Consider the following 14,541-nt stretch of genomic DNA (forward strand, 5'->3'; position numbering starts at 1 on the left):
TGGACTTCATTCACAGTCACTACTGTCTAAATACCCACAACCGCAGCTGTGTGTGTGTGAGAGAGAGAGAGAGTGAGAGAGTGAGAGAAGTAAACATGCCTGCAATACAAAGACTGTGATGTTTCATTCATTACGTTGTCAGCATGAATAATAGATAGCTAATTGATATGCAGTACATCACACACATACACACACTTCCATGTGGGATAGCACTCTGAACTAATATTTGTAAGACTCCGTTGTCATTTTACATCCAAATCTGTCAATTTCCAGAGAGTGAGAGTGAGAGAGAGTAAGTGTGTGTGTAATGGCTAATATGGGAAGATGTCCTATTTCCCAACCTGGGGTCAGATCCTCCCAAGAAGTCAGAGGATAGATCTGAGGGTCATGTGGTGATCAACAGGAAAGTACCTACAAACTGATATAGTACAAAGCTTTACCCTTCTTAAGACTAGTTATACGTGCATATAGTATGATCCTCATCTTACACAGATGATACATCAGCACTCAAACATCTGACAGTAGAGACAACAGACAATTCACACCTAAAGTGTCATGATTATGGAGGATGCATAATTACTAGAAGCAGGGGAAACGGCTCGCCTTGCTTAGCATGGCCTGTGTTCGCTAAGAATTAAAAACAAAGTCTCAAAACCTGGACATCAGAATTTTTTGCATCTCCGATTCCCTGGTCTTGAGGTCAATCGTTTTTTTTTGTTAGATGCCTGAAATAAGGTCTGTGTATAACACAAGCTGAAAAGACTTGAATGTTTTACAACATAAAATACATCGACAAATATCCCACTTGTGAATTCTGAAGCTTTTTTCACATCTTAAAAAAAAAAAAGGAGGTTTCTAACAAGAAGACTAAACATCATCCCGCCGAACACAAGTCGGCCTACGAAAACACGTCACCCTGCAGCACTCTACGGTTACAGCCAGGCGGCACTAGTGCATTCAACTTGCATTCTTTCATACAGCCAGCAGGGGGCGACTCCTGCGATCTGCTAATTAGAGATGTCATTTACAAACATTTTAACAATTTGAATGTTAAATGCACTTAAGCGTCATCTTTTCAACATCCAGCATTCCTTTAGTTTGATCCATTGTTGTAATAAACATTACGCGTGCTTTAACACGCAGAAATGAGACTGGTGTCAATCTTAGCAGCTAACTCTCTGCATGAAAAGACAAGCGTATTTATTATGTGTAAAAAATATATTTATAGCCATGAAGCAGAGGGAAAATAAAGATTTCAGGTTTCGGGTGTCTCGAGGTAGATGTCCTGTATTTGACATTAATATTTAGACCTTATTTTAGCCTGAATAAACCATGAGGGGAAAAACAAGAGGAGTAAATACACAACTCACGTAATCTGAGAGTGACGGATGAAAGAAAGGCAGAGAAAGAGGGAAGGAGGAGAACGTAGAGTTAGTATGGAGACAAAAACAGAAACTCTTTCTTCCCCCTTTTTGACAAAACAGAGTTGAAGGACAAGCAGTGTTCTGAAAGTCTGAGAGAAGTTTCCAGTCTGAATACCGAGCCTTTCAAACTGTTGGTGCTCAGTGTGCGTTTGAACGCCCCCTCACTTAGATACCTGTCTCCTGGGAAACCGGTGTGTACGAGAGACTCTCACTCTCTCCCTCACACACACAAGCATACACACACACACTTGCATCTCTGCTCCCTCTGCTCCCTGCCTTTAAGCTGCAATGAAACCTGAGCCAATAGAAAGCCTCTGTTCTTGTGATGTCGGCCAATCACAACCTAGCAGGCTGACACACCCACAAGAGTGGTGGGGGGCTACTGAGGTAGGATTGGAAGTGTGTGTGTGCCAGTGTATGTGTGGATACCTTTCTGTTCTGGTGTACTGTGCGTGTGTGTGTGTGTGTGTGTGTGTGTGTGTCTCAGAGGAAGCTCCCAGCAGGTTCTGATGTTATGCTGATGTTGGTCCTTTGAGGGAAACAGAGAAGCGACTGAACCCCTGACTGCTGCTCTCACCGTGAAACAGGAACACACACTCAGTTCATGTCAGCAAAGATTTGATTACACGCGGACACACAGGAATTCAAAAGACACACAAACACCCACACACACACACACACACACCCTTGCCAGCTCTTTGAGGGCAGTCTTGAACGGTCAGCGGTGGAAAATGTGTCTCCTGCGGTCAGCTCTGCAGCTCAGCAGAGGAAGCTGAACTTTCCTCCATTTTATCACAACCAGCAGCTTCATTACTGCCAAAATGGAGGCCTGATGGAGTCCACTGTTGATTAAAGGGGCAGTCCACACAAACGGATCCCAGGCACAAGAGCAAAGAGAGAACATAATATATGAGAGCAGCTAATAAAAGCCGAGTGAGCGGTTTCTTCTAGAGGCAGGGAAAGCTGCAGGAGGTGATGGAGGAGAAACCAAACCAAATTATCTAAATATTTTGGGTAACTCGCTTCCTTGCAGAGTTTGATGGGAAGCTTGCTATCACTCGCATGTCTGTACAGTGTATATGAAGCTAGAGCTGGAGGTTGATTAGCTTAGCACACAGACTGGTAACAGAGGGAAACACAATCAACCCACCAGCACCTCTAAAGCTCACTAATCAACAGTCCAGTCTTCATGCTAAGCTAACAAGTGGCTGGCTTTAGCCTTTGTATTTAATTAATATAAAGTCGTATCAATCTACTTATATTACTTTCAGCAAGATGGCAGTCAAGGATGTTTCCCAAAATGCCAAACTTCTCGCTTCATGCATCTTTGTGAAGATATAACTAAAACTCAAAGCTGCGTTTCTGCTCGTTTCCTGAGTGAAGTGAACAGAAGCAGTCGGAGAGGGATGAGAGGCATCCGAGAGGAGGAAAGCCTGAAGAGATGAAAGAGACTCACAGAACACCAAAGGTACAGTTCCATCTGTTTATTGATTAACTATAAAATATCGAGTTACTAAAACAATTTAAAAGAAACACTGATAAACGTGATTGCTGTCTGTAAAAAAAAAAAAAAAAAAAAAAAAAAACCAACCACAGTACAGAGTGACAGAATACATCCGGGTTCAGATTTATCTCTAAAATGTTCCTTTTGCATTTTTACAAGATCAGATGTGTGTACAAAGTATATTCTGAGAGCTTCTTCTCCACTCCACAGTGAAGATCATTTACAAAACGTAGATCATTGTTCTATTTATTTTCAAAATAATCTTTTTTTTTTTTTTTTTCTGTAACAGGACAATAACGATACTGAAGGAACAGCAGACGAAGAACCAGCCTCCAGTCCACCTCTCTCTCTTTCTCTCTCTCTAGCAGCTAGCTCCCGGTGCCTGTCAGCAGTATTGCTTGAGAGGCGTGGACGATTGTTCAGAGAGGGGAAGCAAGGGGAAAACAAATGACGGAAACATGCAAAGAAACAAAAAGGTTGAAAACAATAAATCACAGCAAAAACAAACATTTCAAAGACACGCCAAAGCAAAACAGACAGTGAGAAAGAGAACATATGGAAAATCAGGCTCTTAAAACGTATGACACCAAATGAAAATGAAGGCGAAACATGAGTGAGTGTGTGTGTGTGTGTGTGTGTGTGAGAGAGTTGGACCCTGTTTGAAGGCCTAAGGCTGGGCTTTGGATGGAGATTGGGGTCAAATAGAGATTGGAAGGCAATAACACACCTAAAAGGGTTACAAAGGTGTGTGCATGTGTGTGGTAATACCAGAGGATAAGAGTGTGATGTGTTATCACTCTCTCTCCCTCACACACACACATACACACACACACAGAGAGAAAAAAAGTGCTTTAGCAGCTCCAGGGGTAAACAAACATTCATAACGGGCATGTGAACTGTCGCTCTGCAAACACCGGTACGACCTGTGTTCCCATTACGCTCCCACAGCTGAGATACCAGCCGGAGATCCATTTTTGGACGACTGTCACTCAAAACTTTTGAACTTTCGTCTGCAGAAATGTGAGCGTCGGCCTGAGGGAGCAGACTGAAGAGCAGCAGGCCTGAGGAGCAGGCGGGGCTTGAGCAGATAAGATGTCCTGCCATCAATCAATCAATCGGGTCATTTTCAGAAAACAGCACTTAAAGTCACTGCGTACCTTGTCAAACCACTTTCAATACTAGCAGCACATTAATCAAACGTTTCCTTTACCTCTCCTGTACTGGAAGTCTACTGGCAGACGTCTTTTGTCATTTATCGAAAAATATGTCACATTAAAACAACATTAACATCTTGGGCTGTCCTCCAGACGTCACGCAGCCGTCTGAGAGTGAGTAAATATAGGATATAGCCTATAATAAAATCAGACAGAAGAGTAGAAAATATTAAACCTATTGAATATCAACAAGACAATCTTCAATCTCTGCAGCAAAGCAGAGAGAGGGCAACGTGGTAAGAAACACGAGAGAATCACCATGATAATCACAGATATACTATATATATATATATATATATATATATATATGTATGTATGTACACAGTATTCTATATACTGCATATAGATCTGATACAAACTCTACACACAATAGTGTAACAAAGTGGGTTAAAAGCTCAGGAACGGATTTCAATTATAAATCACACGGAAGGCATTTCTGGGGAAAACGCCGATCTGATTACTTTGATGAAGGGAGCAGTAGGGGGCGGGACCTAAGCGAAGGTTTTGGCGAATCATTATCATCATCATCATAAGGCCTGGGGGAGTAAGGCCGCCCGAACACTCACGACCCTGAGCACGACATGCAACGGTCTCCCCCTGAAATACGGTTAAACTAGGCACGTGGAGAAAAAATTAATAATTCATAAGCAGCTCAGAGAGACCAAAAGAAGAAGGTGTAAAAGGGGCCGCGTGTGTTCGTTTACCTGCGTGTGTTTAGGGGAGAAGAAGGGAGCGGAGCTCGTTCAAAGCGCACTCGTGTCAGAGATGATGGCTTGGAGGGTAGAAATGTGATCGAACGGGGAAAACGGCAAAGATTGATGTCCATAGAACAGCAGAAGCAAAAAGAAAAACACAACATCTGACAAAAGGACACTCAGAGGTTGAACACACTGCAGCCAAAGTGAATGAATGAAGCCAAACTGTGGCAGATAACCGTTAAAATTGAATTATGCTCATGATGTAATCAGGCGCTGGCAGCTTCCTACTCCCTGTCTGTGCCACGTCCTTGATGCATCTTGGACTGACTGCAATGTTTACAACCCTGAAAACACCTTCAAATTAACAAAAAAAAAAAAGGACAAATCCACCCTGTGGGACTCCCACACTGCCGATACATCGGCCGGTCTTCTTCAGTGCATTCAGAGTCACTCTGTGATCAAGTGTTTTCCTTTACTTTTCTTGGTTTACCCATTTTTGTCCTACGTTTCCCAGCATGCTTTTAGACATCCCCCAAACACAGACTCCTGTATCTATGCTGCTGTCAGGTGGAGGAGCTGGTGTCTCTCTCGCTCCTCTCGGCTCTAAGTCTCCCTGTGTTGTTCAAAAAATGGGCAAAACACAAGATACATCAACAGCAGCTGGTTTCGTAGTGTTTAAATGTTCTCAGGGTGGATTCTTCCTCAAAGAATAGGAACTAAAGATGAAAATGGGAAGTGCTTTTCATAGTACAAGATCCCTTCCTCTCTCTCTCTCTCTCTTTAAGCCTGAGTCTCTGAGGGAGTCAGAAGTTTTAGTATCACGCGGACAGTTGGCCTGCCCGGGTGAGGATTGTCAAAGGGGAATTGAAGGGGTTAACTTAAATTGGGAGAGACGTTAAGTGCCAAGTGCTTTCTGCTGGACAGCGGTGGAAGGAGTCGCTACTTCTCTCTGTCTCTGTTCGTCGCTCCTGCTGTTCTGTAGATACATTTATATGACTGTAACATCACCACGGCAACATCATAATCACAACGTCACATCACCGCCGCGTGCGTCCGTCCGTCCCGCCACAGCAGGAGGACGGACGGACGGACGCCTCTCTCCTCACCATCATTCACAGTTCATTAAAGCTTCTCGACTGTTAACCTCTTTAGAAAAAAGTACTCTGACATAAATCTATTACATGAAAATAAAACACTCATATTTTCCTCTATATATATATAACTGTGTGTGTGTGTTACATGGAGGTGGGTATTTACACGCGTGTCTATGCAGGGTATATTTACATGTAAAAAGGAGACTGAGGTGCTTCGTGTGCGTTCTCAAGCTTTCCCTTGAACACAACGAGCAGAACAGTGTTGACGGAGTCTTATATGTGTGCAAAGGTTTCAGGAGACTCGGTCCTTGTAATACTGTCTATAGTGTCTCCAGTCTCTGTAGTTGATGCTGCTCGTGACAGTCTGTTTGAAGTGTATCGTGGTGTCGTTACTTAAAAGATCCATCATGAATGAAGATCAGTGATTAGACTTGGGAAGAGACCGGAGGGGAGGGGGGGGGGGGGTTAACTCCAAAGTTAAGCGAGTCGTGATTTGGTGTCTTGGAGTCCTGCGTGGGTTCAGCAGATGACTGGGACTCCGTCGGTGTTGAAGATCATGCCCGTGGTGGGCTCGTAGGTGCCGGCCAGATAGTAGAGGTCCTCGCTGTCGGCGTAGCGGCGCGTGTGGGTCATCTGCTCGTACTCCTCCACGCTCACCACCAGGCACTTGTGGCTGACCGTCTGCACGTCATTCTCGTCGCTGTGAGAGGACTGGTAGAGGGCGCGCTGTGACAGAGACACAGAGGGGTTTTATTCGAAATATGTTCCGCCCAACGAGACAATTAACGGTAGTCGCCTGTTGTCTGTCGAACCCCCGAAATAGAGTGCAAAGAAACGAAGCGTTACAGCTTTTCTTTCTGTTTTCTGTATACTTGACCCACAATCACACACACAGTAGAATCAATCAGAACATGAGTGGAACAATGCGAGTAGCTAGCAGAGCCCTTTGTTCTCTCTCACCTCCATGAAGTCTTTCCTCTGGATAGACGAGTGCAGCGCTGCTGGTAAAGACTGACCGCACATCTGGTCCCAGTTCTGCAGAGGACAGACACGTTTTAGCAAAAACGCTTCGTACTAATAACACACAAACATGTCTTCAGTCTGACGTGCGTTTGTTCTACTGAACAGCTGTGAATGAATCATGCATTAAATGCTTTAAAAAGTCATGATCGACCTCATCATGATGACCTCGTGGCTTTTTAATGATACAGCAGCATGATATATTGCAATGAGGGAATGAAGGAGGCAGGTTCCATTAGTTATGAGATTGAACTGAATAATTCCAATTTCATGATTTACATTTCCTGGAATTTAATAGTCAGAACGCTCTCACCCGTGAATAAGACCTTCTGTTATTCAGACAAAATAAAATTACGGAATTAAATGATCTTTTACTGAAAGACAAATCACAATTCTCAGATCGTGATTTATCGAGTTTTATGCCTCAACAATGACGACGATGTTTAAGCTCTTGGGGGCGGGTCCAGTCATAAAGCTTCCTCGTGCAAAGAGTTGCTGCTAGTGGTGAAATTCAAAGAATATTCTTATAATTATGACATTTTCAAATGACAAGATCCTGGTAGAGACTAAAGTTATTCACAAAGTAGCTCAGTCCTAAGATCTCCTCGGGTGAAAGTGGAGAAGGAAGGAGGACCGTAGGAGACTTGGTGGAAAGAACTCCTCGCCAGAAATGTTGAGGCTACGTTAAAAGCTCTCCGAGTGCATCCTGGGAATGTTTGAGAACAGGCTCCTACCTTCTTGTCGGTGAGTTTCTTGCCGGGGTTGGTTTCCTCCGGATGATAGAACCAGTTGACCCTGACCACCATGTTGCTGCCCCAGGACTCCCACATGCTCTGGATGCGGCCGATGAAGGGCAAGTTGGGCCGGCCGGCGGACAGGAACACGGCGCAGTCACCGATGCGGATCATCTCTCGCCCGCGCACAATGGCCTTATAGAAGAGCTTCTTAGCCTTGCCCTTCATGCCGCGTCTCTGTGGGGGGGTCAGAAGAGGACAGACTGGTCACAAAGTGAAGGGATATTTGGAAGAGCACAGTTGGGTGTTTCTCTTCTGATTTGTGTATATTCAAGTGATATTTTTCTTCTCACCTGAGTGGGTTTTCCAAACCACTTCCAGAGCTGTCTGGCTGGGAGGAAAGCAGATATTTTGGGCCTGTTCTCCACACTGGGAAGCCTCTGACGTTTAGCCAGCTCCTTGGTTGTGGGGAGGTGGACGCCCTCTCTCCGCTTTGGTCTCCCCACCTTCCCCTCTCCTCCGCTGGGCTTCGGTTTGGGAGGACGACCCCTTTGCCCCGAGCCCTTCCCCGTCGCTGGTTTAGCAGGTTTGGCCGGCTCAGGAGCAGAAGGAGTCGGAGAGGATGAAGGGGAGGGAGATTGTGAGGGAGGAGACAGCTCGTCTTCCTCCTCTTTTACCTCCACTTCCTTCTTCAGCTCTTCCTCCTCCTCCTCCTCTTCTTCTTCTTCTTTCGTCTCTTCTTTCGGTTTGTCCTGTACTGGAGGTGGGGTGACGGGGCCTGGTGGAGGAGTACGGGTCCTCTCTTCATCTGAGCTGCAGGAAGAGTCATCAGTGGAAGAAGAGGACGACGAAGAGGACGATGATGAACAAGACGAGGAGGAACCAGAGCAGGACGAAGAGGACGACGAGCAACTCGAGGTGCATTTCTTCTTTTTCTTCAACTTCCCCTTCTCCCCTTCCTCCTCTGACTCCGAGCTGCTGCTACTCTGAGATTCATCTTTAATCTTCCTCTCGTCTCTTTTCTCCACCTCCTTCCTCTCCTCCTTTTTACCTTTCTCCTCTCTTGTGTCCACCTCCTGTCCTCTGCCGGCACTTCCACGACACGGCACTTCTGCCTTCTCCTTGGCCAGCATCGGAGCTTTGTAGGCGGAGTCTTTCTCTTTCAGGCCAGACTCTCTATCCGGGGCTTTTGGTCTCGCCTTTAGCAGTTCCTGATTGGCTGTGGCCGTGGTGATGGGGGCGTGGTCTCCTCTGACGCCTCGACCCTCGAGCAACATCAGGGCCTTGGTCTTCTTGGTCTTTGGGGAGGTGACACCTTCGTGGTCCAGCTTCACGAGGGGCTCTGCAGGCTGGGGCTTGCGTCGCACCACTGAGCCCGCGTCACTGTGCCCCGGGTTGGGCTTGGGCCTGGAGATGGAGCTGGGTCTGGAGGACAGCTGGTCGGACGGCATCTTCAGTTTGGGTCTTGGTGCAGATGATGATGACAATGAAGATGATGATGAAGGTCTGGGAGTCAGCGAAGAGCCCTGTTTGCCTGTTGACAGCCTGGAGACGGGACCGGGTAGAAGTCCAGAGCCGTGGCCGGGTCTGGAGCCGCTGTGATGGTCCGAGGACGGTTTGGTTTTGGGCGAAGCAGAAGTGGGTCTGGGTGTGAACGAAGCGCTTGGCTTGGGCGCAGTAGATGACGGTGCCATAGCGGGTCGGGACATCGGCCTGTTGGTGGTGGGACTGTCACTGCTGCGACTCTCTCTTTCTCTGCGCTGGCTGTTGTACGAGCTGAGGTTGGGCTCGCTGTACAGATCCACGGTCAGGACTTTTCCGTAGGTGGAGGGGTAGAGGGAGGGAGGGAGGGCACGGCCTGGTTTAGGAGCAGCAGGCTGGGCTGAGCTGGCCTTCCGGGGCACCGGGTTGGGAAGGGTGGGGCTACTTGCAGGAGAAATGGCGGAGCTTTTGCGGCCTGGTTTTGCCTGGGCTCCCATTATTGGCCGGGAGGCAGGGCGGGGCTTCTCCGGAGCCGCCTTCTGGACAGAGGAGGTCCGGTCCTGGGAAGGCTTGGCTGGAGCCTGGGGCCTCTCTGCAGGCTGCGGGGAGGAGGAGGATGGAGGATCAGCTTTTTCACGGCCATCTGGGTTCAAAGAGGTCTCTGAAAAACAGGAAAGGAAAGACCACAAAAAGGTTTGAGAACTCTGTTTGTCTGGGCCAAATGTAAACAGGTTTACACGGGACATGCTGACATATTCACTGTGTGGCTTCATGATCTTTGTGGTCCGCAGACTCACATGCTGAGATGACAAATGAGCAACAATTCTGAATTGAAAACATTGCATTTCAGAACTGCATACCCCAGTAGAAAGGAGGCCGGCGTCAGCAAATCAGACATGCAACATGCCATCTATTACAGCGAGAGGCACGGACTCTTTACAGAACAACAACGAAGCTGTTTGAGCCACTTTAATAAACTGAAATCAGAGCTGACAGCCGTGGTCAAATATGAGACGTTTGATGAAAGACCTCTCTGAGCCTTGAGCTATTTCTGTTGGTCCTGTTGTTTTAAAAAGATGAATCAAAAGACTAAGAAGACAGCAACGCACTGCATGTAACTCACTTCTATTATTATTCCTCATCATCAACGCAAATGAAATAACTTTTTGTCATATTCGGTGGAATCTTGTAAATGCCATTAGGAGCACTAAGAGGAGGCAGAGGAGCTTCCCTGTCTCACGTACGACTGTCAAGTGACAGTTTGAGCGAATATGAATTCTTCATGTTATTGTTACCAACTGTATCTTTAAATGGATAAGTGAGGCACCCAGAAGAGAAACTCTGCTCTTCCACGATGAGCACTGATGTAAAACTCATCTCTTATTTGATTACGCTGTGCCGACACGTTTGGCTCCAGTATGTGAGGAGATGTCTTTTACTGGTCCCCGGGAATTAACCGAAGAAGAAAGCACATTTCAAATAAAGACAAACGTGACGGCAGCACATTAATGTACAATTCACTCGTTTTATCTTAAGCACCACCTCCATTATCTTTACCTCCCACAGGAAACATTAGCTTTTATTTCATTGATAGTTCGTAAAGATTTGAAACTCATGGTTTCTACCAGCATTACCATCGATACATGAGAGTCAAGTAAAGACTCAGAGGATATGATCTATTAGTAGGACAAGCAGCGGGTCGGTGGGTTGGTAATAATTATTAAGTGGACTAAAGATGGTACTAAAAGTCAAGCTTAAAGCCTCATATAAGCCGACAACAGAACATAACTGTTTGTTACTCAATCCATCCATCAGTTCCTGAGGAAGCAGTTTGATTAGCTCACCTGGTTTGGGTTTGGGTTTGCGACCAGGTCTTCCTTTGATCTTAGGAGCGCTGTCGTCCGGCTTTGTTCCCACTTCTTTGCCCTCTTTGCTGCACTTGCGGACTCGCCTCCTGGAGCAGCTGGCCACGAGCAGCGCCGGGGACGGCTCGGCGCCTGGACAGAAAGCAGAGAGCCATCGGGCTTTATGGTGGATCTGAAATATTTAAACTGTGTGCTCTTCATGGTTCTATCATGACTGCTGGACATTATAGCTGACCGGGAACTATATATATATATATATATATATATATATATACATCCACACACAGCGGTTCAAAGAGTAGCGATGTACCGGAATAGCTGTAAGTTAGCAGCCCTCTACGGGGAAAACACTTCTGCTAAAACCATCAACACACACACAAATAGCGTTCATGCATATGCAGACAGGCCTGATCCGAGGCCTGCTCACACACACACACACAGTCTCACACACACAAAGATATTATTTGCTAACCAAGCAGTGAGGGTAAGATGCAATTGTGTGTGTGTGTGTGTGTGTGTGTGTGGGTGTGTGTGTGTGTACTCACAGTGGATCTTGTAGTCTGGCGGCAGCAGTCTAATGTGGGAGAGGGGGATGCGGCCTGTATCTCCGTCGTCAAACTCCACCGTGATAAGATCATCATTCTCGTCAATATCTGAACTTCCTGTTTATGGGACGAAACACAGTCAAAAGTTTGAGTTTGACACATTTAGGAGATAAAAGAATGTGTTTTGATTTGTATAACTGGGTGACACCCAATCACTCAAGCAATATTACTCATAGTTCATTCCAGGAAAGCGCTCTGAATAGAACGCACCCGGACTAATTATGTTCCCATTACTATCCGGCTATTTAAAGCAATAAACTGAGCTGAATTATACTCTGTGAAGATCTTTTATATTTGTTTGTGCTGCCAGCTACAATTAAGTTGTCAATGTAAGTAGATTATGTATCTTATTATGTAAGTGATGGGTGTGTGTGTGTGTGTGTGTGTGTGTGTGTCTGCGCTGGTGCAATACCGTTGACAACGGTGCCGGGATAAAGGCAGCGGTACTGCTGGCTCCAGTAGGCAGCGATGCGGGTGCCCTCTGGGAGGTAGCGCACGGCCGGGGGCTTCACATTGATGATCTGCACACATAGAAGGTGCTCGCATCATTTCAATGGACCGACTTTGCACCGGCACATCACGGGTTCACTTTTCTAACTCCTCAAAAAGTGTCTAGAGTCTCCACAAACATTGAGGATTCACGTGTGAGAGTTTACTCACAGCCTCCTGCAGCAGTTGTTCCAAGCAGTAGATGTGCGGTCGGTTCCCTCTCTCCCCCTCCACCACCACACTGTAGCTGCAGGGAGGAAATGTGGGAATCGGGGTCAAAGATCAGCGCTCTCTAGAGTAAGATCAGCTGTCTCTGCAGTGCGAGTGGTCCCTTCGCCAGAGACAGGACTCAACCTTTAACCTGATTGTGACTGCTTTGATGTGCAGCAGGCTGGGGAGTGTGTTGTCTTTTTTTTTTTACCAACTACCACCGTAGTGCTTTGGCTCTGCCGAACAGAGCTCACTGCTCAGAGCGTGACTAATACCCACACTCCCCTGGAATATTAATCCCGTCTGAACAGGGCTTTAGTCTGTTTGTTTTCTTTTAATTAAGCCACTCCGGATTTCAGCGTCAGCTAAATGACCAAAATTAGATCTGAATGTAACGTTTTTATGTTTGTGTGTATGCTAATTGTACATGTTTAGAGGAATAGTTAGCCATTTTAGAAAAATGCTTATTTGCTTTTGTACCGTATGCCCTTTGTTTACTCAGTACTAAAACCTAAACGTGAAAACAACAATTGATTATGGCTAGCTGTTTACATCCAGTTTCTATGCTAAGCTAGGCTAACCGGCAGCAGGCTTTAGCAACAGATCACCGTGGTTTGCACCTGCAGATGCTTCCTAGTTTAAATGTCTGGGGGTTCTCCACACATCTTCCATCAATGTGCTGCTAAATCAGGTACTTCAACGGGGACAAAGAATTGGAGCACACTGATTGATTTGCTCGTAATGGTGCAAACAGATGTGTGCTTCCACCATTACAGGCTGCACATCTATCACTGGGCTCCAGTGGTTTAAAGGCATACTCACATATCAGGGGAGTGTACAGTGTTGACATGTCCTGCGTACAGTAGTTGGTCGTCCATCGGGATCAAAACTCTGAGTCCGTCCACCAGAGAATCCTTATCCAACACACACTGCACTGGAGCTGAACACAGCAACACAGGCAGTAAATAAGCATATCTTTGTTAACGGTTGTAAGCAGTAGTGGAGGGTGTTGTTGTTGTGTACTGACCAGGCGTGGAGGACCTCTCCGGCACGCTGTTGCTGCGCGGTGGGACCAGTTCATCCTCGCTGAAGCTGCTGTCCTGGTTGGGCTCGAAGTCTTCGTCTGCCGCCATGCTCTCCATCAGCCGGCTGACCGCTCCTCTGGAAGGCTGCGAAAACACACCGATTATCCAACAAGTCGATAAGATAAATCTGTTCCCTAAACGTCTGGATGTGGAATGCACCTGACTTGTTTGCTGTAAGGTTCTCCTGCTTCTGCAGATTCATTCGCAGCAGCCCACCAAAACGAAGCAGGCTGACGCACCACGAATGAACTTTTCAAAGTGAAACAGTAACATATTACAACACTTATGCTGCTGAACACACAACCTTTTCTCTGCCGTTCCACCACCACAAAGAGCTATGCACACACTTCAGCTGCCTTTAGTGCTTTCCAAAACAAACTCTAGTTGTGGCTGGTGGCAGATGGAGAGCAACGCAACACTTTGGCGGAAAATCACACGTTGCAAGAGGTTTACTTTTTTCTCTCACTAGTGAGAATAATAACACAAGCTATCGGTTAACGTTGCCGTGTGTGCACGTGTTGAAGAAAGTAAAGTGGCCTCATTTAGGTCTGACAGCTTCAAACGTTATGGTTTTGTCCTTGCCAGGATAATTAAGTTCACATCCATAATGACAGCTGATCCATCATCCCACTGACCTCTCTGGCCTTTGTCTTAGCTTTCGGTTGGCTCTTGCGTGCCGGGCTGAGGCTCAGAGGCGCAGGGACGTCTGTGATTGGACTGCACAGAGTGGACGGGCTCACGGGCAGAGGAGAGTCCTTCGGCTTCTTTTTCTGGTTTGCAAAAGCCACAACACGCAGAGTTAAAAGCATGCATACTGAGGACGTAGTTGACAGATTTACATCTTTACACACACACACACACACACACACACACACACACTGAGGGTGGGATGCTGCCAGGCAGCCTGCAGTTGTCCTTTCTTGTCAGCAACACCACACAGACAGCAGGGGAGTGCTGCAGTGACTGAAGTACTAGGAAACCCTGCTGGCACTCTGACACACACACACTTAAACACACGCTCTCACACACAGAGGTGTCAAGGGAGACAAAAGGATGTGAGGGAACCAGAGTTTGAGGGAGGAGGAGAGGAGTGAAACAGTAACAGAAGAAAAGGACG

General features: G+C 46.5%; 1 protein-coding gene across 3 annotated transcripts in view; it reads right to left on the reverse strand.

The window, feature by feature from the left end:
• Positions 1-2,893: 2,893 nt before the first annotated feature.
• The window catches only part of tnrc18 (trinucleotide repeat containing 18), a 42,114-nt gene continuing 30,466 nt past the window's right edge, over positions 2,894-14,541 (reverse strand). For 2 of the 3 annotated variants that reach the window (XM_076084905.1, XM_076084904.1), the window contains exons 20-30: positions 14,060-14,194; positions 13,367-13,508; positions 13,162-13,279; positions 12,301-12,376; positions 12,053-12,161; positions 11,581-11,697; positions 11,015-11,167; positions 8,042-9,831; positions 7,689-7,925; positions 6,895-6,969; positions 2,894-6,660 (exon numbers count right to left, since the gene is read on the reverse strand). In XM_076084905.1, coding sequence (XP_075941020.1) covers positions 6,454-6,660; positions 6,895-6,969; positions 7,689-7,925; positions 8,042-9,831; positions 11,015-11,167; positions 11,581-11,697; positions 12,053-12,161; positions 12,301-12,376; positions 13,162-13,279; positions 13,367-13,508; positions 14,060-14,194 — 3,159 coding nt within the window. In that variant the 3' untranslated portion in view covers positions 2,894-6,453. The remainder of the gene's footprint in view (positions 6,661-6,894; positions 6,970-7,688; positions 7,926-8,041; positions 9,832-11,014; positions 11,168-11,580; positions 11,698-12,052; positions 12,162-12,300; positions 12,377-13,161; positions 13,280-13,366; positions 13,509-14,059; positions 14,195-14,541) is intronic. The other variant, XM_076084907.1, reaches the window with a different exon arrangement.

This window comes from Anarhichas minor, unplaced genomic scaffold (assembly GCF_050575085.1).
Source record: "Anarhichas minor isolate MPS153535 unplaced genomic scaffold, ASM5057508v1 ptg000007l, whole genome shotgun sequence".
NCBI lineage: Eukaryota > Metazoa > Chordata > Actinopteri > Perciformes > Anarhichadidae > Anarhichas > Anarhichas minor.